Source organism: Euleptes europaea, chromosome 8 (assembly GCF_029931775.1).
Source record: "Euleptes europaea isolate rEulEur1 chromosome 8, rEulEur1.hap1, whole genome shotgun sequence".
In the NCBI taxonomy this organism is placed as follows: Eukaryota; Metazoa; Chordata; class Lepidosauria; order Squamata; family Sphaerodactylidae; genus Euleptes; species Euleptes europaea.
The window spans coordinates 47,626,787-47,653,751 of NC_079319.1; the positions used below are offsets into that span (position 1 = coordinate 47,626,787).

The following is a 26,965-nucleotide window of genomic DNA, read 5'->3' on the forward strand; positions in this document are numbered from 1 at the left end:
GAACTAGACCAGATCCCACAGAGCCCTGGTCTCCTCAGACAGAGTTCCACGAGGCAGGGACCATGGCCAAAAAGGCCCTGGTCAAGAACAATCGCTCTTGGCCCAGGGACTTCAAGTAAATTTTGAGAACTAAAGCAAAGCATCTTTGGGGGAGGACATAGTGGGAGAGGTACCACTGCAATTATGAGGGTCCCAGACCGTTAAGGGATTTAAACGTTAAGACCAGCACCTTGAACCTGATCCAGAAGCATATCGACAACCAATGCAGCTGGCGGAGAATAGGCTGAACAGAAACTCTCCAAGGGGTCCTTGTTAGGACCCTCACAGCTGCATTTTGTACCAATTGAAGCTTCCCGAGCAGTCTCAGGGGCAGCCCTAAGCAGAGTGAGTTACGGTAATCAGGCCTGGAGGTGACGGTTGCATGGATCACTATGGCCAAGTCGGAGTGAGATAGGAAGGGGGCTAATTGCTGAATACGGCAAAGATGATAAAAAGTTATCCTGTTAACAGTCAAGACCTGCTGTTCCATGATTTACCTCACTGACTTACTGGGGTAAGCAGGTGATAGAGGGTTCAGTCCAGTCTGGATTGGTTTAGATCCTCAAGAAAAAGGCTGACAAGGGAATAGAGATGGGGGCCAGTTCACATTTTCTTTAACCAAAGTGTTGGAGGGATGTCTTTGATGATATTTGTAACTAGTGGGGGGTGGGGGGCAGACTCACAATCAGAACTGAACTACTTCCACCCTGTGTGGCTGGCAAAATCTGTTTGAGGAATGATTTCAGTGGCACGGTTACCACCAACAAATGGATTAGGGTTGCCAACTGCCTGGAGAGAAAAAAATGTCTGTACCTTTATTAGGCCCTGACCTGGATGGCCCAGGCTCGCCTGATCTCGTCAGATCTCAGAAAGCTAAGCAGGGTCAGCCCTGGTTAATATTTGGATGGGAGACCACCAAGGAATACCAGGGTTGCTGTGCAGAGGAAGGTACTGGCAAACCACCTCTGTTAGCCTCTTGCCATGAAAACCCCCAAAAGTCGGCTGCGACTTGACGGCACTTTACACACACCTTTATTAGAGGCTTAATGGGATTCTATTGACCAGGTGATATTAATTACCTCCAAGCCACAAAAAACCTTATCTGATCATTTCCACACAGTAAGCCTCGGTTAAAGGGGCAGTACATTTTTCTTTTAAGATCCATAACTGCTACCTTTCATCTTTGAAACTACATATTTAAAATAAAGTAGCTTTTATTCATGCTACTTGCAACTATAGTGGGGCCTATCTGCAGACAGCCTTCCTCATGAATGCAGATGTTGAACTCTGATAGCTCTGTGAAAGAAGGCTAGCTTTGCATGGAGGAGGGAATTTGATAAGGGGCACTTTCAAACAAGTGATCTCCTATGATTGCTTTGTGGGTGTCTTGGAGAATACCAGTCAATTTGAAACATAGCAATAGTCCTTGCAAACTGCTGATTCATACATATAATTTTTGGTTACTTATTTACAGTTCTTGCCTACCACCCCACTCAAGCAGTTGAGAGTAGATTATAGCATATTTGGCAGTGAGGAGATAAAAAGAGAAAATGCCTAAAATACAGGGTATAGAAAGGACAAAGGAAAGCTGGATTTCAGTCCTCAGTGTTTTGTCCTTCCTTCCTCCTCTCCCCATTCTTTGTTGTTCACCTAATATCAGAGGATATTTTAAAAATTTCGTGGTAGATTCTTGCAAATAAATGAGTTCCGCCTAATATTATCCTTTCTTTGTGGAATGAATTTGCCCTGCTTGTAGTTTCTTGTCATGTGGATGCTTTCTGCTACTTCATGGAGACTTTACCTTTCCTGGCCCTGAACATGAAACGGAGCCAGTGAATCACTGAGGGGGTCTTTGCTTAGTTAGCATCCAGTGACATGCCTTGATTAGTTATAGAATAATAGGGGCAAAAATTGGTGTTTAAGGAAATGGGGGTGAATTTAATGTCTTGGTAAGTCCCCATTATAGTGCTCAGAGACTGACAGTTTACATTTATCATACTTATGCACAATCTGTACACAATTTGGACACCCAATTTGATTTGGTGAACAATTCTCAGTGGCCCCAGTACCTTTTCTGCATCTCACTTTGTTCAGTCAGCAGTTGCAAGCACCAGGGCTTCTTCAGTGTTGTGTTGAGCTTGGTTTCAGCCCTGCAGTGAAAAGCTTGAGCAAGCATTGGCACATTACTAAAGCAGCAGCCTCGACAGTATGTGCTAGACAGCTTTAATGAAGATTGTGGATATCTGTAGAACTAATGACTCTCCTAGCTCATACAATTGCTATTGTTATATAAGCAATATTTACTTTATATCTTTTTGTTTAAATCCTTTACTGTGGTTTTCTATCATGTCTTATGCTCACTTTTACCTGGCACAAGAGAGAAAATGCATGTAATATTCAGGTGAGGAGAAGAGGTTACAACAACAATAAATATGTAGCTGTGTTTACAACAACACATATTTACAACAATAAATATGTAGCTCCATCTATGATGGAGCCAGTTTCCAAGGAGCCACAGGTTTATTTTTCACAGAAAAATGACAGCAGATAATTGTAAAAAAAAGGATAAAGGCAGTGATAATTTTGTGTGTCTCTCTCTGTGTGTGTGTGAGAGAGAGAGAAGTTGAGCCACACAATGTCTGCTGTAAGTATAATGCATGGGAATTCAACCACGCAACTCCTGTTAATGATGCATGGCTGCATATCTAAGAGAGATATAGAAAAGTTAAAATCCATCAGATTGTCAAAATGAATGCTGTATTTGTGAGTGGAATTTCATGTTCTCCTGTTTGAACTATTGTCCAATAACAATCAGTCCTCCTTTCTCTTGCACATACTTTTTAAATTTATAAAACCTATTATTGTTTAGCACTGAGCCAGCATGGTGTAGTGGTTAAGAGCAGCAGACTCTAATCTGGAGAACTGGCTTCGATTCTCCACATGACACTTACTCAGTGACTTGGACCCGTCTCAGTTCTCTCAGAATGCTCTCAGCCCACACAGAGGCAGGCAGTGGCAAACCACCTCTGAATGTCTCTTGCCTTGAAAACCCTGCAGCGTCGCCATAAGTCAACTGTGACTTGACGGCCCTTTCTACCACCACATTGTTTAGCAGAATGTGTTTTTACACTTAAATGAGTCTTTCTCCAGTTCCAATTTATGTCAGAATATATGGAATTTCATTGTATTTAATTTTCTTGTGCAAAAAACAAAAACAAAAAAAACAATCCCCATAGAATCATAGAGTTGGAAGGGACCACCAGGGTCAAATAACTATGTATTGCTTTCGTTTCCTATGTCTGTACCAGTTCCTCTCCCCCAAGGCAACACAAGAATTACTTAGAGAAGTGTCAACTGGCAGACTAGGATACTTACTTGTGAATAAATAGGCTGGCAAGTAAGCACTCTGGGCTACCGCTTGATGAAGCAAGTATGAGCCATCCTTGCTGGCAGATCAACATTTAAGGAAGGGCTGTAGCTTCTATATCATGTGGTAGATTGCTATCCTTACAAGAAGATATGGTGCCCCACTACATATTTCTGCCACTGAGCACTGCCGCATGGGAGATGGATCTGACACCCTTAATGAAGGGCAGGGGATAAGGCAGCGCCAGAGGCACTGAAGTTGCTATTTCAGCACTGCGCAAGGTAGGTGGAGGGGCTGGGCCAAAAATCAGCAGCATGGAAAAGTGCTGCTATATATTCGGCAACAATGTACCTTCACTGTACTAAAATAACATCCCCCATGTTTCTGCCATAGTGTCATAACACCTTTTGATGAGGGCACGATGTTCCCTCTGTATGCAGCAACACTCAGGGTAAATTGCCAGACAAGCTGCTGGTGATGATCGTGAAGGATTCCTTTGTGAATAGGAGTCCACAAATACCGTTGTGGATAGGTCCACAGATTCACATACTGTCACAGCTGTTCCCTGGAATCTCCCAGTTCCTTCCCCTACTCAGAAGTCAGACTGTGTTTTTAAGTCTTTAATTTGCTTTCCCTTCTCTGTACCCTAGTTTGGTACATCTTGTTAGCACTTTTTACACAGTGTTGGACATCTGCATTTTCTTTGGTTGTCCTTTGAAGGATTCTGTACTTGTGCCTTCTCCTAATTGTCTTTTGCCTTCATTTGCTTGTGTTCAAAACTTCCTTTATTTCTTTACATAAAGAAATTGCTTTCGGATGTGCAAAGACATTTCACCATAACATATCAATATCACTAATTTCTAAATATCCTTTAAAGTGGTTTATTAGAGAAGTAGGGAATCTATCAGTTTTCTGTGAAGCAGAGTCAACTCTATCATATCTCCTGCCTCACAGTAGGTACTCTGTCACATACATAAAAATATCTGTCTGGTAACTCTGTGGAACAAAGTTGTATACTCAAAGGCATGCATTCACTCTATAATATGGGGCAAGGCCTATGGAATGCAACTGCATGTCTGTCTCCAGCAAAGCTGTGTAATAAAGTTACAGCCTGCAAAGAGATTTGTCTTGTAATATGTATCCATTAAAACTGAAATGTGTGTAGCATCCTTCATAGTTAACAAATGTAGGTGGAATTGGGTTGCAGGCAGACTGCCGGGTTGTGTACAGAATGTGGATTGTGAAAAGATCATGAATAGGAGAAGTGAAGAGAGGGAATATCCAACAACAACAAGAGTCAAGAGCTCAAAGCTAGGGGAGATTAGATATTTAGGGACAGGACTGATGGTAACAAATCAGGTCAAAACTAGGCGGTACCTCATTTACAAACATACTGAACCACAAAAACAATTAGATAGGCATCACATGGAAACAGAAATAATTCAGGTATGTTAGGTTCTGCTGGGGTCAGGTCTGAGTCCGGGGCTGTCTCTCCCTCCAGGGTTGCTTTAGTTGGCTGAGTGTCCCAGGATAGAGCCTCAGAATAGAGGAAGGGGTTTCTCTTCCCTTAATTTCCATGCTCTGCACTGCTCTGCTCATTTCCTATTCCCACCTGCCAGGGAATGGGTCTAGCTCTCCTCCCTGTTTGCTCCTGGGCACACCTTTTAAACGCTTCCCCAAGGGAGGGCCAACCCTGGACTCAGCCAATCCTTCCTCCCCAACCCAGTCCTGGGTAGTGACAGTCCCCTGGCCCAGTGGATCCTTGCCTTGGATAGTGAGCTCACTGGCCCTTCCCCTGGACTTTCTTAAAGAACTGGCTGCCCTGCCTGACCTGCTTTAAGAAGGTCAGTGGTGACTGCTGTCCGTGCACCTTTGTCAGAGTTCCCCTGGGTCTCAGTGCCAGGGTCATCTCTGGTAAGAACTTGGGTTGGTTGACTTCTGCAGCTGAGCATGCTGCTGAGAGCCAACTATGCTCCTTCAAGCTAGCTGACTCCTGAGTAGACTCCTTCAAGGCCATGCCTTGCTATGTCTTGACAGATGATTTCCCCAGTTTTACAGGGCTTGCTGGCACACTTCACCTTCGATGGGGTTTGCAGTCCCCTGGGGTAAGTGCAGGGAGGGAAGCATTGACTCCAGACACGGTATTACAGGAAAAGCTAAGTACAGCTATATTTAGCTATGTCCTACTGAGATATTTACTGAATAATGCATGGTAGTGACTGAGCGATCAAGATCAAGATAATTCATACAATAGTATTCTTCATTATTATATATGGATGTAAAAGTTGGACAATGAAGAAAGCTGATAGGAAGAAAGGTGATTCATTTGAAATGTGGTGCCAGAGGAAAGTTTTACGGATACTGTGGACTGCCAAAAGGACAAGTGGGTTGTAGATCAAATCAATCCTGAACTCTCCCTAGAAGCTAAAATGTTTAAACTGAGCCAGTTGTGCTTTGGTCACATTGAGAAGACAAGTAATTGGAAAAGACAATAATGCTAGGAAAAGTTGAAGGCAGCAGGAAAAGAGGAGGCTCCAACATGAGATGGATTGACTCAATAAAGGAAGGTACAGGCCTCAGTTTGCAAGACCTGAGCACAGTTGTTAAGGATAGGATCTCTTGGAGGTTATTAATTCATAAAGGTAAAGTTAGTCCTCTGTGCAAGCACCGGGTCATTACTGACCCATGGAATGACGTCACATCACAATGTTTACCAGGCAGACTATGTTTACGGGGTGGTTTGCCATTGCCTCCCCTAGTCATCTACACTTTACCCCCAGCAATCTGGGTACTCATTTTACCAACCTCGGAAAGATGGAAGACTGAGTCAATCTTGAGCTGACTACCTGAAACCGCCTTCCATCGAGATCGAACTCAGGTCGTGAGCAGTACTGCAGCTTACCACTGCGCAACGGAGCTTTCTCATTAATTCATAGGGTCACCATAAGTTAGAAGCAACTTGTCAGCACTTAAAACACTCACAGACTCACTGTGGGCTACTCCCTTCTTAAGCAAAGCTTCTGTGCCTTTAATAGCTACATAAGAGAAATTTTGCTGAGGATTTTCTCAGCACAAAAGTGAGGTGAAGGAAAAATTGACTAGTTGACTTATTGACTAGTTGGATTTCTGCCTGTGGTATACCTATTAAAGGAGAAGGTGTAGGAATCCAGCAAGGAATAAATAGGATGACTATCTGTAGTGGTCTGCTGACCAAGCACTACTACTCAAGGAGAATGGCTGTTACTGTATTTCGCAAATGGAGTATGCTCTTAAGTAACTTGGTTGTTTTAAGAATCCAGAATTAAGCAAAGCTACTTTAAGAATCACATATTTCTTTATTAATCTGTAATGATCTTATAAAGAATGGCCTGTGGTGTTGCTTATAATAGAAGCAAATCCTAGAATTGTTAGTACATTACACAGTGAAATAAATAAATAGGTAACTGCACAAAACTTTAACTTGGGCTCATGATAATCTTGCCACTACAGTAGAGGCAGTTCAGAAAACAAAAAGGCATGGACTGAGTGGCACTAAAGAAGATTTTGTATCTTAGCCAGTGGCTGTCTACCTCTGTAATCTGTCTGAGCAGTTATACTGCCGTGGTAAGAATCTGAAAAATTTATGTAAGACAGAAGATTGTACTGTCAAATGGGTGAGCAGATCCAGCTGCCTTGCTTATTTGTGAAATGCATCCTTCCCTTGAGAAAGGGTGATGTTTGAAACGCGTTGGAATTATTTGGCTACGCCGCTGGTATAGTTGCTAGTTTTTCTTGTATGCTACTTGTTTTTCTTGTATTTTTTTTCACAACAAATCCGTCTTGTTGATTCCGGTTGTGGTAGAAAATCGTCTCTAGCTGTAATAGACGGGAAACCTGCATTTGAAGCATGTCAATTTAAACAAGCCTGTTTTTAGCAAATGCTTCAGGAAATACCATGCTCATAGTTATGAGTTATAGCTGAATATCAGGAAAAATTATGTCTGAGATTTTGACTGTTGAATATTTCCAGACCTGTGGAAAATTTAATGCAAAATTAGTGGTTGATAACATGTATCTTAACTATTTGGTAGAAATTTCCTTTTTAACAATCTGTCAAAAGATTAGAATTTGAATGGGTACACTGAGATAAATGCTCAACAAGGAAGGTGTTCCTGTTTATAATATGAGATAGAAGCAACCACATGTCATGGTGCTGAATTACCAAGGAACGCTAAACACCTCTTACACTGGGTGCTCCTTTTCTTCCTAGGTCATGAAATTCATTCCAGTTCACTCCTAGTCAGCTCAACTCATCCAGTTGCTAACTTATTTGAAGGGTATTCACATATCTGAAAGCATGCAGTATCCCCCACACCACTACTGTCTGATGTTCACACACACACACATTTAACGAGCATTTTCAGTCATGATGTTTTTTCAGATCTTTCAGGGAAAAAATGTGGTCAGCCCATGAGGTGGAACCTCAGGGACTCATCTGTTGGTATAATGTGTGAAAGAGCCATAAGGCACTGAGCAGAAGCAATTCTTTTACTAGGACTGAAGTATGGAGTGGGAAAGCAGATGTGTTTGGACTGCCAGAGGAATCACAGACTGATTCTCATTCAGTTTGGGTTCGGGGAACCGAGACAAGAAGAGACAAAGCAGATATTACAGATTTAGTGCCAAGTCTATTGCATTCAATGGAAGACTTAGGAGCTCAGCACTTCACAGGATTGTCACCAGATACATTTGTTTTCTGTACACTACATTTGAGTTCTTTCCTTCAAACTGCACAGAAGGAACAAACAGAAGTTAACTGCTGAGGAGAAAGCTAGCTATGTCATTCATGTTGCATGCCACTTCTTTGTTTTTGGTTGGCTGCAAATTCTGATTAATACAATAATTTGGATTATCTTGAGGGGTAGGGCACAGCTCTGAGCATCCTTTGTAATGGAAGAGGGGATGTCTAGTTTTTAAAAAGAGAGCAATACAAGACTTGTAGCTACCATGGTTGCCTCAATAAACTGGATGCCTATAATGTGGCTGCCCTGTGTTTTGTCATAATAAATACTATAGCTACCTGGCTGACTGTTAACAATTATATGAAATGTTATTTACATTTTTGTCATGCTGTATTCAGGATAGGCTATTATTGCATAAGAATAGATTTTTTTTAAAATTGGAAAAACACGTTTCCTTTCTAAGTACATGTTTTAAAAGTTATGTTGAATTTTCCTTTCTACACAGCAACACAGTCTGTAAAGCTTTCATAAATGCATTATCAGATTGCTTTCCAGAAGTTCCTCCAGCCTAAGGCTGGGTACACATGCTAGTGTCAGTATAGTGTTTTTACATTTTTAAGATTCCTTTTGGGAATAGGATACAATAAAAGGAAAACATGACCATTTTAGTCTTTCCTTATTGATTTATAACTAGCTTTATTTCAAGGTTTCCAGTTGGGTCACAACACCTGCCTAATATTATTAATTCTCTAAAAAATCCCATGAGAAAAATATTCTGAGCTAGGTGAGTCATGGAACAAGCCACAGGTTCATGACATCAGGTTCTCTTTCATAGGGCCAGAGAAATCCCCTATTTGAATAATCATGTGACCTTATGGTTTATTGAGGGGAGTGGGAGATGGAGTATTTGCTCACAAGACCCACTTTTATCCCCAAAAGCATTGTTGTTAAAGCAGAGTAATGAAGTGTAAAGACACATCAAAGATAGTTAGAAAACTCTCAACACCTAACTGATACCACCCATCTACCTCATGGGTCACCTTTTCTGCCTATTCGTGCTCAATATTATGGTTGGAACTACATGTTACATACCGCTCCATTGTTACTTTCCCCATTGTTTTTAAACAAAATGCCGCTTTAATTGCGCTTCAAGGAAACAGACTGTCATAGTGGGAGGTGGGAGGCTCTTTAATGCTTTCCTATTTTTTGTGCCGAAATTCCCCCCCCCCCCAAATTCTTGTTTTGTGTGTGTAAAGTGCCATCAAGTCACAGGTGACTCATGGCAACCCCAGCAAGAGGCTTTCAGGGCAAGTGATTAAGCAGAGATGGTTTGCCATTGCCTTCTTCTGCCAAGCCTTAGAGGTCTCTTTTCAAAAAACTGACCCTGCTTAGCTTCCAAGATCTGACGAGATCCAGCTATATCATGCAGCCTTATATCCCCCTCCCCCCCCCCGCTCTTTTTACCCACTAGGGAAAATGTACTGATGCCTATTTTTTCTTCTATTGTGGGTAGAAGCAGCTTGGTATGGCAAGTTTCAGCAGGAATAAGGTGTGAGGGAAATAGCTTCAATCCCCACTTTAAAGCAACCCCCATGACTGTATGGGTGGTAGGAAGAGAATATTGAAGAAAATAATCACAGGACTGCATGTAACGTTTGGCTCTGCCCTAATTGATAAATTGTGGTATTTTTTTCTGTAAAACGCTTGTCCCATTGTATGATGATTGTCAGCATTATATGCTGCTGCAAACATACTCTGTAGACTTTGTTCAAGCAGTCCAAGAATGTTAAAAATCCCATTATGCTTCTGCGTGTTCATAGAGAATAATAACAATGTATATGAAAGAAGAACATGTCAGAGGCATGGCTGGATTTCTAGACATCACTTCTGTTTCCATACATATAACCTCTTTTCTTACCCTGTGGGCTGACAAAGGAGGGTTCATGAACACATTAAAATTCAAAGGACTTTTCAGAGTGTCTACAGCAAGTGAAAGTATCCATTATCCACTCATCTTCTTTTGTTGTTCTTCCATCCAAAGGTCTTCTTTTGGCCCAAAAATCTGTGAACTGCTGACAGAAACCTACTGTGTTTCTGGTAGTTATTAATTCATTCCAAATGATGAATAGTTTGCATGCAGAAAGAACATATCACAAACAGCTGTTCTGCTGAAATGTATTGGCATATACAAATTTCTGAATAATTATGAGAAGCAAATTTTGGGCAAGGGGTAGATATTATTTTAAAATTATAGAACAGACAGGCAACATTGAAAAGAAAATATATCTGGTAATTTAGTCTCTATAAGTAATGCTATCAACTCTGATGCTGTTTTTTCCTTTTGGGGTAGAATTGAATGCAAGGAGAATGAATGCTGAATATTTGCATGTTTAATTGTTTCTTTGGCCAGTTACTCATTCCCCTTTGAGGAGGTTAGGGTGTGCCTTTCCTGTCTCAAATATACTTAATGTATTTGATTTTTCCAAAATTTTGGATAAATATTGTCCAGCTAAGAAGCTACTGTGGTGTTGTTTTGGAAGCTGACTTCTCTCTTTTAATGAAACTTAAAACATGTATTTTTCTCTCTGTTTATATTCAGTGATCCTAATGATATGTTGGTGACTTAGAGCTTTAATGTGTGAGCTGGGCTTTCTGCAGTAATTACATACATTGTGAAGACGAGACATGGCATATGCTCGCTGCATGTTTCTTCGCACTATAACAAACCCATGGACCCTGTATGTGTTTAGGATGTGTTACATTTCTGAAAGGAGCAAGTTTGTTAGATTGATGGTACAAATTTACCAGCTATAGATCCTGGCCAGTAAAAGGAACAGGATTTTGTGCTGTCACAGTAGTATGGTGACACGACGTGGTGTTTCACAAAGGTGGAGAACTGTACATAATTGTGTTATGCTGGGAGACAGACAGAGGCATGACCTAAATCAGCTCACGTACCAGCCATCTTAAAATAATCTAAGCTTGCTTTGGTGCAAGGGGGTTTAAAGGGTTTAGACATAAATAAATCTATGGTAAGAGATGATGGGGATGTGGAATGGTATAGTTAAGCCCGATCTCATCAGATCTCGGAAGCTAAGCTGGGTTGGTACTTGGAAGGGAGACCTCCAAGGAAGACTCTGTAGAGGAAGGCACCTCTGCTTTATCACTTGCCTGGAAAACCCCACCAGGGGTTGCTATAAGTCGTCTGCAACTTGACCGTACTTCACACACACGAGACGATGTAAAAGTACCCAGAGAAGGGAAGTGGATACGAGAGAGCAGATACTGTATAACTCTTTTCCTCTGTAAGAAAGAGGTACTCTTTCCCTTTTGCCATGTGTGATTGTGGTGGGATGAATAATACCTCGTTATTGGCTGTTACTGATGAGCAAACAATTACATGCTCAGTCCAAGCAATTGACCTCCCCAAAAACTTTGTGACTGAGAAAACCATCTCTCTTTGCTGAGAAGGGATTTCTAGTCTGCTGTTTTAAAGAGTAGAGCTGCTCCTCTTGAATTTCTGAAGGAGTATACTCTGCTGCTCTATTGCACCTTTATATTGGAATTGCAGAGTTGGAGGCTTGAAAAGTAGGTTACACAAGAAGCTGTCTGTGTTTGTCCTCTTTTAATATGTCTTTCCACGTGTAGTTTATTTATAGGACACCAATACCTTAGTCCTTGCACATGTTTTTCAGATGTCAATTTTATCTTTTTATTTATTGGTCTTTTCTCCTTTCATTTAACCCCACTAGTTTGTTTAATAAAGCTGAGAGTTCCTGCACAGAGCTTTATAAACACATGTTATTAGATTTTTAAACCTTTTCTGAAAGTGCCTCTATCCTACTTACTCCTAGTAAAGTGACCTTTTTAAATGGAGGGAAGTGGGTTTAGATGACAGTCATGATAAATGCGGTCATGTTCACTCAATAAAATAAGGCCCAGTGCATTTGAGGATAAATCAGTGAAATGTACAGCCCCACCTGTCTGTCTCCATCATTCATTTCCACTGTCACTTTCACAGTGGCTGATGGATCACAGTTGCTGTAAAATTAGACAGCCTTTAATCTCATTTCATCCTGATTAGCTTCTCTTTACCCTTTCCCTCTAACTCACTGACTGACACGCTAAAAACTCACACTGGGCTGTGTTTGAGCATGGCGAACAAACTTCTTTTCAAATACCTTTTTTGAGGGGAAGAGAGGTACTTACCTGAGATGAAATGAAATGTAAAGATGAGGAAGACTAAAGCTTATGTTAAAACAAAGAAGCAAAGTAGAGGACAGCATACAATTAATGAGTGATGTTCTGCATCACTGGACAAAACATAGGCCCATATTTTGAATTATGTATACTTGTGAAGTCTTAGTGAATGCTTTGTTGCAGCAGGGATGAGTCATGAGGGCTCATCAGTGCAAAAACTTTTTTTTGTCCTTCAGAATTCAGAAGTTTGTCAAAATCCACACAGCTGTTCTAGGCATTCCCAACGGTTTACTTACCCCTTGAGTTATTTGACCCCTGCCCCATACAGTAAGTGCCCCATTCAGGTCACCATGAAGGCCCTGCTTTGGGTGCCTTCTGGGATTAGGGAGATGGCAACCTGGGAGGGGCAACCTTCCTTGTCATGGCTCCGAAACTCCGAAACTCTGAAACTCTCTCCCCAGGGAGATTCATCTGTGCCGCTCTATTGCCATCTTCCACCAAAGGCTGCTTTGTTTTGTTTGGCTTTCCCTCAGTGATCCCTCCTTCCTGACCAATGTTTTAATTAAAGAGGATTGCACCTTCATTCTAACTGCAGAGACCAGGTAGTACTTGTGCAGCCACCCAGCAAATTCTGGCAAAAGGCTTGCCAATTAGTTGATCTGACCATTGATAAATCAGTGGCATATATGCATCTGAGAGGGGTTTTATGCATGATCACTTTAACCTCCTTTATTCCCCGTTTCAGCCAGGATCAAATTTTTCAGTATGCACGATATCTCATTCCTTGGAAGCTCAACGCTGTTTTGATGCAAAATGAACCCGGCTTTTCCCATTCCTCTTCTGGCCTGAATTACACTGTTCATCCTGGCTCATTCCGGAGTCACAGAGCGTGCATACTCTGTTCTCGGGTTGAGCTTCCCTGCACTATCACGCCCCACCCTTTTCCAACCCCCTCCTCAAAGCAGCATGCTGATGGTTAAACAGGGGAAAACAGAAGATTGGCTTCTCTCACAGCCAGTCACAAAGCAGTGGGAATTCAAGTGCTTCCTGCTTCCTCAAAGCTCTTTCTGCTTCCTTAAAACTCTTTCTGAGCAAAAGAAAGGCTTTTTAAAAACGAGGCTTGGATTCTTCACCCCCCCCTTTCAGAAGAATGGGGAAAGCCGGGTTCGTTTTGCATTGAAGCAGCATTGAGCTTCCAAGGAATGAGGTGCATACCCAAAAATTTGATCCTGGCTGAAACGGAATAAAGGAGGGTTAAGCAACCATGCATAAAACACCCAACTATCCCTCATGCTGTTCCTAGGGGTCCCCCGTCCATTAGAGGGAGCATTTAAGGGGGCATTTCAGGCTGCAGCAGGAGGGGGTAGGAGAGGAAGCTGTGCTTCCATGCACGGAATTTAGATGGCTCCAACCCATAGTCTACTGCTTCAGTAATTTTTAAAAAATCTTATCAAATTTATTAATGCAAAGAAGAAGAGTTGGTTTTTATATGCTGACTTTCTCTACTTCTTAAGGGAGAATCAAACCGGCTTACAATCACCTTCCCTTCCCCTCCCCACAACAGAAGTACATGTGCATATATGGGGATTAAATTGTGCATGGTTTAAAGTAGGAGTGTGTAGAAGCTGGAAACATAAAAAGAGAGTAAAAGCTTATTTGTGAGCTTTAATTATTAATTTGATCTTGAGTTTTTACTTGACATAGTAGATGCTATGGCATAATATGCTAGTTGAATCTGACATCCCATTCTACAGCAATTCCAAAGCTACAATGTTTAAACCTCCCCCCCCCCCACTCACACACACAAATATTCCATTTACTTGTGGGACTGCTTGTAATCTGAAGAATGCAAATCTAACAGTGCCTAGGCCTGCCTCCTTAATGGTTGTATAAGATCTACTGGCAATAAGTAACATTAATTAATGCATTTCCACTACACCTTCCTGCCTAGTTGCTTTTGCTTAGATAGTTGCATGAGCACAGACTATGAAAACGATATTTGACCTTTACTGGAAACTAAAAATGCACCTTACTTATTCATCATTGCCTTGGCAAAAAGAAAAAGAAAAAATCCAGTAAGGAGCTTAAATGAGACTACTTGATCTTTAAGAAAATGTGTCCTAAACAAGAAAGCTGCACATATTTCTTATTATTATTTGCATACGCTATACGGCTCGAGTGCATTGAGAAAAATAAAAGATAATAAAACAAATGAAATGAGAGATATATCGCCCAAAATAATCCAAGTGTGAGATAGGCTGCCTCTTTTTTGGCACTGGCAAAAGAGCACAGAGTAAGAGCTGGCCCTGAGTCATATTGATTTCCCACTGCACTGGTTTCCTAAGTGCTCTGTTGATCCGTGTCAAGCAATAAGTTCCCTGCCTGAACATGCACATCACCTCCCCATTTGTCCTCACCTAGATTTAAGGTGCCCATATGATGAGCTGAACAAGGACATTATTTTTCCTACTGGTGACACCGGGCCAGAACTAGTGCATGTGGTATGATAACTAAAACTGCGTAAGTATGCATTTCAACATACAATTTTTGATGGTGTCACATACCACAGAGCAATACATATTATGGCATTAAAACTGCATTTTTTTTTCTGCTGCAGCTCAAAGGTTGGAAAAACGTGGAACCAAAAAAAAAAAGGTTTCCTATTCTGTCTCTCTCCTTCCCATAACAATACTACCCCCACCAAACACAGACAAATAGAGACTAGCAAAAATGATGTTGCAACCCTTGAGAAACAGTTTTGATGTGTCTTAACAAAATGCTTCCTGATTAGATGGATGGAAAATGTCTGATTGTGCTGCTAATGACATTGTACAGGAAATTAAGCGTATACATTTGGAGAAGGCATTAAATCAGCAGGACCTTAATTTAAAAACTTAAAACTGTATGGAAATGCAGCTTGCTCATTGCTGTGTAAGAGAAAGCAACTGAACACTCTGACTCTTCTTGTGGAAACATTGCCAACAGAACAAAGCTTAGCTGAGGGTTTGGGGTTTTTTAATGTACCTTCTTGCTCATTATGCTGTAATTACAGGGCTCTGTTAGACTACCACGTTGATATTTTTGTGTCTCTGGCATGTTTTAGGGCACATTATTTTATAAACCTGCAGCACATACTTCACCTCAGTGCATTGCCAGCCTCTTCAGCCCCTACAACCTGAGCACATCTGGGGTCTGGAAACACCTCAGCCTTCAGGTTATGTAACAGTTGATGCTGCCGCTGCGACTGACCGGTGAGGTCACAGACAGCCCCTGACCAGTCTGTAGGAACTATTGGGAGAGCTCCTACTTGTTATAAATAGAGCAATCTGCTGTTGCAGAGCCTCTGCCTGTGTGGTCTGAGGAATGCCTGGAATTCGCTAGGGCTCAGCCGCTAGTAACAATGGGTGGGAGATTTGTATCAATAGGGCACAGCAGAGTTGTGGATCAAGCTCCCAAAGCATCAAAACATGCCATTGAGAAAGTGGAGATGTCTGGTTCTTTTTCCACCTCGTTATTTTCCCAGTATTTTTTAAACAGCGTTGTAAGAATTTGTGACATAATGTGTGGATTTCAGCTGCTTTTTATTGTATTCATACTCAACCCTACTTTTATTATGTCTGAATTTAATGTTTAGATGTTTCTTAAATTAAATTCCTCAAAATAGTTTGAGATGGAACTTGATGAAGAATACCTGTTTTATTCACAGTTATGCCGTACAATAGCGCCCACCATTGTGTTGTGGAAGTAGAAAATTTCTTATTCGTACTGGGAGGAGAAGACCAGTGGAATCCTAATGGTATGTAGACAACGACTCATGGGATTATGAGCAAAAAATGTGTGAACAGTTCAGAAGTACAAAATAATCACTTTAGGACATGCTATTTTTTTTTCTTTTGTAAGAATGCAACTTAGACCTTACCTATGCAATCAGTTACCTTGTGGCACTGTGCCATCTAGAGGAGATCCCTGCATTGCTGAATCACATGTATCATGTATGTGGATGCAAGAGTGGTTCTGGAATCCGCAAAAATATGAGTATTGCAGGGCATTCTTAGCAGCATCACACCTTTTTATACCCCTTGGTCTGTGATCTCAAATTTACTGGCTGAATTTTAAGAGTGCCTCACAAATGAATTATCCAAGGGGGCACAATAATCTGAATTAAGAACAATGGATTTAATTCACTTCTTGAGTCCAACTTGAAAATTTAGACTGCACATCTAGAAAACTATATGGATACACAGTGGGATGAGCCAGTCAGAGGGTCAGAGGTCTATTTGAAGTTCTCACAACAGCCGATTGCATCACTGAATAGAAGGAACAACCTCTCCTGGAAAGTGTGCCTGGACTCCTCAGTTCTGTTCTTTAGGAGGCAATTGAAGGCAGTTTTATTTAGGACCACATTTAATTAATGTACTAGCAGTCCTAAATTATGGTTTTAAATTTTGGGTTTTGTGTATTTTATCTATATTTTGAGCTGCTTTGAGCTCTGTAAGGAAGAAAGGCAGCTAATAGATGTTTTAAATAAATAAAAATAAAAGGCACTTTCTACGACTGCAAGCATCATCACTAACCAGCTTTTCCCTCTGCTTCATCTAAATAAATGGCAATGCTAATGAATGCTCTTGATGATAACAAAGTTAAGTGTTCCATAAAGCTTGGGGGTTCAGTCCAAAGCACTGTGCACAAGCCCTTCAGCTCAAACCCTTCATATGTAGCAGAGTAGGCATAGATGTGGTTGAAGAATCCTCCATATGGAAAATGGGAACTTAAACAGAAGAGAATAGCAGCTCTGTGTATACCTTGTAGCTTCTCTCTGTGTTTAACAAGATTGCTGGACTGGGGCTTTGGTGTGTCTATAATTTATGAGCTGCTGCATCTCTTGAAGTGTCTGGACAGTCTTTTCCAAATTCTGACATTTGGAGAGTGCTCTGAAGAGCATCAACCATTGTTTCACGCTTCTCTGTATTTCTTTCTGTAATAAAACAATGTTTTCCATCTATCTTCCCCCCCTTATAGGTATGAATTAGTCCCTTCCAGATAAGGCTGTTATTATAACATTATCCAAAGTCTTTAGATTCTTTTAGTAGTCTCTTATTCATAGCCTTCTGAAAGGGATTCACACAGAGATTATCTAGTGGTATATTTGCTTTTTATTTGATTACTTCATAAATTTTCTACAGAGAGAAATTAAACAATTTAACAGACTTCTGAACAAAGCAAAAGGGGAACATTGTGCCTTGCAAAATTTAGAATATTGTCAAGACATTGTTAAAAAGCTTGCACATGAAGGCTGAGTTGCCTTTGTAGCAGCCTGTGTAACAGAGATAATTATGACTGGGAAACCATAAAACAGCTTGCAGGTACACATTTTCACTTCAAAATGCCAGAAGATCCAGCTGAAATTACATATACTGCATATATTTTATTGTGAAAGGCCCATTTCAGCATCTGCACTAAACCAAATTATAGAAAAGTGTTGCATCTGTTCATTTACTTAAAAACTGAGATAAACAAACCAGTCCACTCTGTAAGCCTTTTTTCAGTACAGATGATTTTTTAAAAAATGGAAGAATGTGTTTTTTTTCTATTGTACTCCTTATCACTACTATACAAAACCTGTACAGATATAGACTGCAGAGAAGGTCTGAAGCAAGCCACAAGCCATCTTCCACATCCAGTAAACTCTTGGCCAAGGGGAAAAACTCTTGGCTGAACCAACTAGTAGGGTGCCTCTCTCCACCGCTGATATTGTTGCCTCCCATTTCTGGCAAAGGGTGGCAGGGATAGCTATGTGAAGCATTCTGTTGAACCACAGGGAGGAATCAAGTTCAAGGTGTTGGTCCTCACGATTAAAGCCCTAAATGGTTTGGGACTCTTGTGTTTTGGGGGCTGTCTCCTGATACACCCCCCAGATAGCCTTATGGTCAGCTGGAACAACCTCCTAGTGGTCCCTGGCCCAAAGATTATCCATCTGTCCTCATCCATGGCCTTTTCAGCTGTGGCTCCTGCTTGGTGGAACTCTCTGTCCAATGAGCCCTGAGCCCTGTAGGACCTAGTCCAATTTCTCAGGTCTTGTAAGACGGGGATATTCTACCAGGCTTATGGTTATACAGTGACTGGCCTCTCTTGCTGGCCCTTCCTTGGACTCCCCATTACTCCTTTGGTCTCCTTTAGCCTTCTGATTGTCACCAGCACTGCTATTATTAGAGTTCTTTGACTCCCACTGGAAAATGTTGATTTTAATAATGTGGGATGAAAGTTGAACGTGGGAATCATCTTTTAGTCTTAGTTGGGGTTATAAGATGTTAATATGTGTTAATATTGATAGTGTGTGTGTGTGTGTGTGTATGTATGTTTTAATTCAACTTTTATCTCATATTTGTATTGGTGGTGGTTGTAAGCCACCTTGACTCTGGCTTTGGCTGGGAAAAAGGAGGGATATAAATCTAATAAAATAAATTAAATAGACTAATGTGCTCAGATGCCTGCCTGCTGGGCAACTTCCCCTCTTCTCTTTCCCTGCCATCTTCTTTTCTAAGAAAGGAAAAAAGGAGACAGTAATCTGAAAACATTTGAGTGGATAGCACTATTGGCTCCCTATGTGGGTAGAATTGTCAACCCAAGTCAGCTTTGTGGTACCACTGCTAAGTGGAGCACAGAGCTGTATTTTATCTTGTTTCTTGCTTATTTTGACTTCCCTGTTAGAAGTAGAATTACGTTTTTCAGAAAACCTTTAGACCGCTTTTCCATGATTCATTGCTTAGTAGAAGAGGAGTGAAATGTGAGGAGCAATTTTCAGAAAGGAGTCACATGGAAGAGAAGTTTAGAGAAATCAGAGCAGGTATAGGAATAGCAAAATCTCAGTAAGTAGGAGTTGACAGAAGGAATGATCAATTGGATAGAGATGTGGCAGAAAGAAGAGAGAAGGGATGAAAAGAAGGATGACTGAGGCCAGATGGTAGGGGTGGGTATTACACACACATATGAAGCTGCCTAATATCATTGGTCCATCTAGCTCAGTATTGTCTGCTTCAACTAGCAACAGCTCTCCAGGCTCTCATGCAAAGAAGGGTTTTTCCAACGAGATTCTTTTATAGTGAGGTGCCAGGGACTGAACCTTCTACATGCACAGCACGTGCTCTACCACTGGCCAACCATGAAGGGGATGGGGGGGTTGTAGAAAAAGGGTTGGATGTTGAGTGTTGGTCACTGGTGGGTACAATTTGGGAAGAGAGCATCTGGGCTCACTCCCACTCTCAAACAATTTGTGTATTCAGAAGTTCATACAAACAAGAGAACTGCTTAGATAGCATGACAGAAATATACAAGACCCTATATACGTACTAGAATGTGCAGCTTCATAGAGTTGCTTTTACATGCAGAGTTTATCTTTTCTTGGCACAGAATTTTATTGTTTGGGGTATATTCTGTGCCCATTTTGATGACTATGTGTCATCTAATTCTGCAAGTGAGACTCATACAGCGCATTCCTGACTTCTGAGGACAAAAGTCCTCAGGAGGCCAGGAAGGAGCTGCGCCAGCATTGGAACCCCCTGTGCCGGCGTCCGGGCTACTTATGCCGCTATAAGTGGCCCCAACGCTGTCACAGCAGCGCCACCCCAGGACGCCCGCTTGACCTTCCACCAGCATCCCACTGGCATAAAGGCCCACACTGGCATTCCAGGGGGCGTCCCAGGGGGAATTTCCGGGGTATGCCAGGGGGCAGAACTGCCTGTAGGCAGCTCCCTGTCCCTTTTTGGCCCTGGATGCCGGTGTTGAGAATGGCAGTGCTGTGCCTGGTATTTTGCAGGTGCAGCCTCGCTGTTCTCTATGGGGCGAAAAGCCCAATTTTTACCAAAAAAAGCCGGCAAAAGGCTTTTTAAAATCGTTCGGTGGCCATGAAACGGCTTTGGAGGTGCTGCAACAGCGCCTCAGCCACGCCATCCCCGGCCACCGAAAGGTGAGGAATTCACTGATAGTGTTGCATTTCCATTCTGTAAACAGAATCCCCATATACCGTATGTAGACTCTATGGTTTCTGCCCCCAGGTGTGTGTGGAATAATATGACATTTCTTTGCAAAATAAGATCTTGTGTCAGAGCTTCAGGGCCTGGTTTGGGTGGAAAGGTAGGTTAGAAATTAAGAAATAAAAAAGCCAAACCTTTGACCTTATTTATTAAAGTGAATGCAATGTGTGTAGAAAGATGTAATCATAAGGGTTATTTAACTCTGAAAAATCCTTATCTGGTAGACTATCAGTGCATTCCTAAAGAGAGTTACTCTAGTCTAAGCCCATTCATTTCAATGGGCTTAGACTGCAGTAACTCTCCTTAGGAATGCACTGTATATGATTGAATATTTATTTCTCTGTGAGATACATCATTTGACTGTCATGTAGCTGAGATTCCATTTTTTTAGTCACATATCCAAGGAGCAAGAGGGCTTTTTAGACACATGTGTTGAAGGCTCAGGTGTCTAGCAGAAATTCCCATGCACCTTCTTGCTTCCATGCAATATGTAAATGTAAAATAAACTGCAGTCTTAATATCTTAAGAGTATGCAACACCAGAGTTTGGTGTTCAGGGTAATATAGACCCATGTTTCCTTTATTTTTTAAGCTAACATACATGGAATAAAGCAACAGGAGAGCATTTTTTCCTAGATGGGATATAAACACACTTTTCCTAAAAGTGTTTTTACCATACTTTTTTGGCTGGCAAATTTGTGGTGTGTCATCTACATATCATCGGGGGAAGAAATCGCAAGAATGTAATATAGAAACAAGACCCTAACATAAAGATGCCTGAGTATTGTATGTTCTTTTCCCTGTAATAAACAAACAAACAAACAAACATGTTTCAGATGCAAATAGGGGAGACAGGGCAGAATGTCAGATATACCCATGATTCTAAAAACTGACACAAATTCTTTATCCGTGAAATGGTGTGAGAAACTCTCCCCTCCCCCATGATAATTTCCTATTGTGTTATAAGCATTTGATTTATGGCACTTTATTTTTAAATGCCACTGGATTTCCATCTTTTTAAAAGGTTTTATAGAGCCAAAATATTTTTTGCAGTTACTGTTCCCTTATTTGCTAAAAGCCACCGTTTGCTGTTTCTTTTTTTAAAAATTCATTGCTCTAAAGACCCGTAAAAGTTGTCGACAAGCGAAAGGAGTATGCGATAAAACTAATCTGCAAATTGTAATGATAGAAAATGAAGAGCTAAATGTGAAACTAATCTCTTTACAGGAAAGCACAGTACGAACTTTGTCAGCCGGTATGATCCTAGGTTCAACAGCTGGATACAACTTCCACCCATGCAAGAGAGGTAAAACCTTACTGCTTTGTTTATTTGTTTGAGGGGTTGGGAGAGGAATCCTCAATGACATTCCTTCTTGGCTGTTCGGCCAAGCAGCCCCTACCTCTATTGGAATGGCAGTGGTAGCAGCTGCTAGGTCTTGTGCCATTCGCCTCCATGGGGGCAGGTGGCAGTGGGCCTTTGGCAGAATAATGTGGGGAAGAAAGGAGGTAGACAGTCTTCCTCTCCCCCATTGCCTTCCTCTTCCTCAGCCCACCACAAACGTTCATAGATCCTTCCTTGTTTTAATTAAATACGTGAAACAAACGAGAATCACTGAATCCTTATATGCTACTTGGCTTTATACCAATTAAAGTGGCTAACAAAAATTACCTTGTCCCCAGATCAGCATTGAAGGATTCAGTAATGACTCTGAAAGAAGCCAAATATGAAATATTTTATAATGAAGGAACTAATAATAATTTTCCTTGTAGATATGCCTACAATTATAAAATGCCTTGTGTTGAGTGGGCCCCAGGCCTTTGACAGCCTCTCTACTTTATAGGTTCAAGTAAATGTCCACATAGGCGCATTCAACCCAGTTTCCCAGAATGTTATTACCAAAAATCAGATCACTAGAATCAAGTTAGGGTATAACAAAGCTTATTGCCTTTTTTAAAAAATTGTGACAATTACAAGATGATAAAAGGCAGGTTGTTTCATATAACAGAAGGTAACATATAAGAAGTTGTAGAGCTTGGCAGGCTAGCAGGCTAGCAGTCAGTGACAGATAATTATGATAACTCAAATGAGGTAAATAAGCTTCATAGCCCAAACAAGATGAAATCTAAAATGGTAAAGTTGGTAATAATTAGCTAGAATGTGTAGGTTTCACCTCAAGAGTACAAAGATGTTTACAGTTACATTTTAGAATTTAAGAAGGTAGGATGGACAGATTGAGAAAGGTATTATTTACAGATTCTATTACAGATGACCTAATGATTCACTTCTCAGAATTGTTTACCAACTAGTGTTTTGTCCCTTTTTTTGTCAAAACTACAAACATTGGCTGAAAAATAGGAAGCAGAGAGTAGGAATCAATGGTCAGTTCTCACAATGGCGGGATGTGAGCAGTGGGGTGCCTCAGGGATCTGTGTTGGGACCGGAGCTTTTCAACCTGTTCATCAATGACCTGGAGTTGGGGTTAAACAGTGAAGTAGCCAAGTTTGCAGATGACACCAAATTATTTAGGGTGGTTAAAACAAAATCGGACTGTGAAGAGCTCCAGAAGGATCTCTGCGTACTGGAAGAATGGGCATTAAAATGGCAAATGAGATTCAATGTGAGTAAGTGTAAAATGATTCATATTGGGACAAAAAATCCCATCTTCACATATACAGTGATGGGATCTGTGCTGGCAGCAACAGACCAAGGAAGGGATCTTGGGGTGGTAGTGGATAGCTCAATGAAGATGTCAACCCAGTGTGCGGCTGCTGTAAAAAAGGCAAATTCCATGCTGGCCATAATTAGATGAGGAATAGAGAATAAAACTGCTGATATCATACGTCCCTTGTACAAATCTATGGTGAGACCACACTTGGAATACTGTGTACTGTTCTGGTCACCACACCTAAAAAGGATATTACAGAGCTTGAGAAGGTGCAGAAAAGAGCAACCAAAATGATTAGGGGACTAGAGCAACTGTCCTATGGGGAGCAGTTAAGACGCTTAGGGCTGTTTAGAGGGAGACGTTTTTCTCCCTCTCCCATAATACTAGAACACGGGGTCATCTGCTAAAGCTGGAGGGTGAGAGATTCAAAACAGATAAAAGGAAGTATTTTTTCACACAACGCATAGTTAAATTGTGGAACTCCCTGCCCCAGGATGTGGTGATGGCTGCCAGCTTGGAGGGCTTTAAGAGGGGAGTGGACATATTCATGGAGGAGAGGGGTATTCATGGCTGTTAGTTAGAATGGATACTAGTCATGCTGCATACCTATTCTCTCTAGTATCAGAGGAGCATGCCTATTATTTTGGGTGCGGTGGAACACAGGCAGGATGGTGCTGCTGCATTCGTCTTGTTAGTGGCTTTCTAGAGGCACCTGGTTGGCCACTGTGTGAACGGATTGCTGGACTTGATGGGCCTTGGTCTGATCCAGCAGGGCCCTTTCTTAAGTTCTTATGTCCCATTTGCGGTCAAGATACATAAGATCATCAGTCAGATGAAAAGGTGCCATTTTAATTTATCTTGAATCCATGTTTGGTTCTATATATAATTGCCATTTTAATTTATCTTGAATCCATGTTTGGTTCTATATATAATTGAGGTTTATCTAAGTGAAATATTTCTTTTTCTCTTCCTTCATATTATTACATTAGTTGAGCTTGGTTGACATGGTACTAAAACTTTTACAATGGTGAAGTTAGTAACAGCCAAAGTAATTCTAAAATTCCTCACTAAAGATGAATCATCCCTCTCAGTCTCCAAACCTATTTCAGACCAGAAACTGTTATATTTGCCAAGGATAAGATGCTCTAAAATGAATGACCAAATTTGCCTGAGGCAACACTCGCAAAAGTTTTCTAAAACAGAGTGAGAAAGAACAGTGGCAAACCTCAACAGTTCATCCCCAAAACTTGGGGCCATAACAGTAAAACCTCTACTTCTATACCTTGTTGTTTACCCACCTTCCTAGGAGGAAACATGATTAGGGATCCCCTTGATTTAAGCAGATGGGGAAGAAGAAAGATTGTATAGGAAAATACACACTTTTTTGATATGCAAACCATTGTCACTGTCTTAAGACACAGACGAATACTATATAAAGCTTTTGGGAATACCCTGTGACTAAAACATCTGTAAAAACCAAAGTCATCCAGATAATTGAGTTGAAGAAATATACATGTCACAATTACATACTGCCTCTGATATCAGTTTTAGTGTCTGTGTAGTTTCTGCCATGAGGTAAAAGAAAAATCTGAATACCTTCCACTTTACTTTATAACTCTATCTTATGTTTATAATAGAATTTAAAGCAACAAGAATCACAAAATCTGTTTAAATATTGTGCTCTAATTATCAAAGTGCTATTTCACTGGGGCTTTACAGTGAGATAATTAACCTTCACCTCCTCAGCTAAGCCTACATAACTCATAGTGTGATCAATTATTTCAGTGTAGTAAGAGCCTCTAAGGATAGGAAGTATTGCTGAAAATGTGATTAGACATTTTTAAAATATGTGAATTGTTTACTGACTAGTCCCTTGTGACTTCCTTGGAGACTTAAAATTTATTAAGTTAGTTAAACCATCAAGACAGTTTTTAGCAGTTAATATTCTTCAGTGAAGAGCTTTTATGCACTCCTGTCATATCACTTTAGGACAAAATGTCTGTTAGATGCAATAAAGTTTTTTCCCCCATTGAGGACAAATCGTGAAGTGGCCATGGCTACCAAAATGCCATGTCACTATCCAGAGACCACCACAATAGCAATCATTCCTTGTAGATGAAGATGGAGAGCTTGGATTGGGGCCCTTCCCAATAGGTCATAGGCCAAGCATCTGTTGATTTTGCATATGGAGCAACTTGTTGGGTGCTTGCTCCAGCTTTATCAGGAAGGTTTTTGGAATGGTTTAATTTTTCAGAAACCACATACAGAGACAGATATATTGAAAAGTTTTATGTGTGTATGTTTAATTATTTGTTATTTAAGAAGGTTTCTGGATCTGTTGGTAGCCTGCACCCAGTTCCTACGGCACCTATCCCGAGCATTTGATAGGCAACAGCACTATCAACAGGAGTCTATGGATTCGCATGAGGAAGGTTGATAATATGGAGCAACATGAACACATGAAGCTGCCTTATACTGAATCAGTCCCTTGGTCCATCAAAGTCAATATTGTCTACTCAGACTGGCAGCGGCTCTCCAGGGTCTCAGGCAGAGAAAGGTCTTTCACATCACCAACTTGCCTAGTTCCTTTAACTGGCGATGCAGGGGATTGAACCTGGGACTTTCAGCATGCCAATCAGATGCTCTACCCCTGAGCCATAGTCCCTCATAGTAGATTTACAGCTCATTTGGAGGCGAAAAAGGGGCTGTGCTGGCATAAATGGGACCGCCATTGGCGGCCGTCCGCTTACGCCGTGAAAAGCGGCCCGGACACCGTCCTTCCTGTACAGCATGGCCCAGGGACGCTGGCACAGCCTCACGCTGGCGTCTGGATGGTGCATGGAAGTGCACCATCCCCAGGAGGGTGTTCCCGGGCGTTCTGGTGCCAGGCTGGGGAGGGAGCCGCCTTTAGGCGGCCTCCAAAGCCCTTTCAGTCCGGGAACGCCCCTTTTTTATTTTGGTGAGATACACCACCTTTTAGGTTTAATTTAGGTGGTGTCTCTCCCGTGCAACCCTATGAAAGGTTGCATGGATTTTTCCCACTGCAAGGTAACACTGTATCTGCCAGCTTCTACTATTTAAACATCCATTCCTTTGCTTGCTATAGTAAAGCTGCTTATCTCAAAACTTTCAGTACTAGGATTTCATACATTGTCCCTTCAGCACCACTATCATTGGGTGCTTACAGTTATTCCTTCGGTGTTGAACCCAGTCAATCTGACTGTAACTATGGCAGTGAATTCTAGTACTGGCCTTCCTCTGATCCTAAGGTGAACACATGAACACAAGAATCTGTCTTATAATGAATCAGACACTTGGACCATCAAGTCAGTATTAACTACTCAGAGAGGCAGTGGCTCTCCAGGGTCTCAGGCAGTGGTCTTTCATACCACCTACTACCTGGTCCTTTTAACTGATGATTCCAGGGGATTGAACCTGGGACCATCTGTGTGCCAAGCAGATGCTCTACCACTGAGTCACATCCCCTCCCCTCAAGAGACTCTCCCGCCTTTGGATTTTGAATCAAGGAATTACTCAGATTCGTCTAATTCTAAGGGATCAGATATCACTATGGAATAGACTCCAGATCATAATACTGAGAACTGTGGTTTCCCCTATAGAGAATTTCTGTCTGTTTGTGGAGCAAATTAAACTCCTAGCTGTAGCCCTAGCATTGGAGATTAAACAGCCACATCAGAAAGTTGACAAACTGGTTTATCTAGTAAGATTCAAGGTTGCATGCAGTTTTGCCCATGCTTGCAAAATTTTGTAGTCAACAGAAGATTCAGGGAATAAGCTGTTTTCAATGTCTCCAGCATTGCATTGGCTGAAAGCATTTATAGGGTGCAGCTGAAAGATTGTTCCTTCGTACTGACACATCTGCCTCCCATTTTGGTAGTTGTCCAGGCTTTCTTAAATAAGAACAGGCAAACCCCTAATTCTG

The 26,965-nt window shown here is 41.3% G+C and overlaps 1 protein-coding gene across 1 annotated transcript in view; it reads left to right on the forward strand.

Annotated features, from left to right (window-relative positions):
• KLHL14 (kelch like family member 14) overlaps window positions 1-26,965 on the forward strand; it is a 74,477-nt gene that overhangs the window by 36,460 nt on the left and 11,052 nt on the right. Inside the window, exons 3-4 of the mRNA XM_056854705.1 lie at window positions 16,034-16,123; window positions 21,584-21,662. Of these exons, the coding sequence (XP_056710683.1) occupies window positions 16,034-16,123; window positions 21,584-21,662 (169 nt within the window). The remainder of the gene's footprint in view (window positions 1-16,033; window positions 16,124-21,583; window positions 21,663-26,965) is intronic.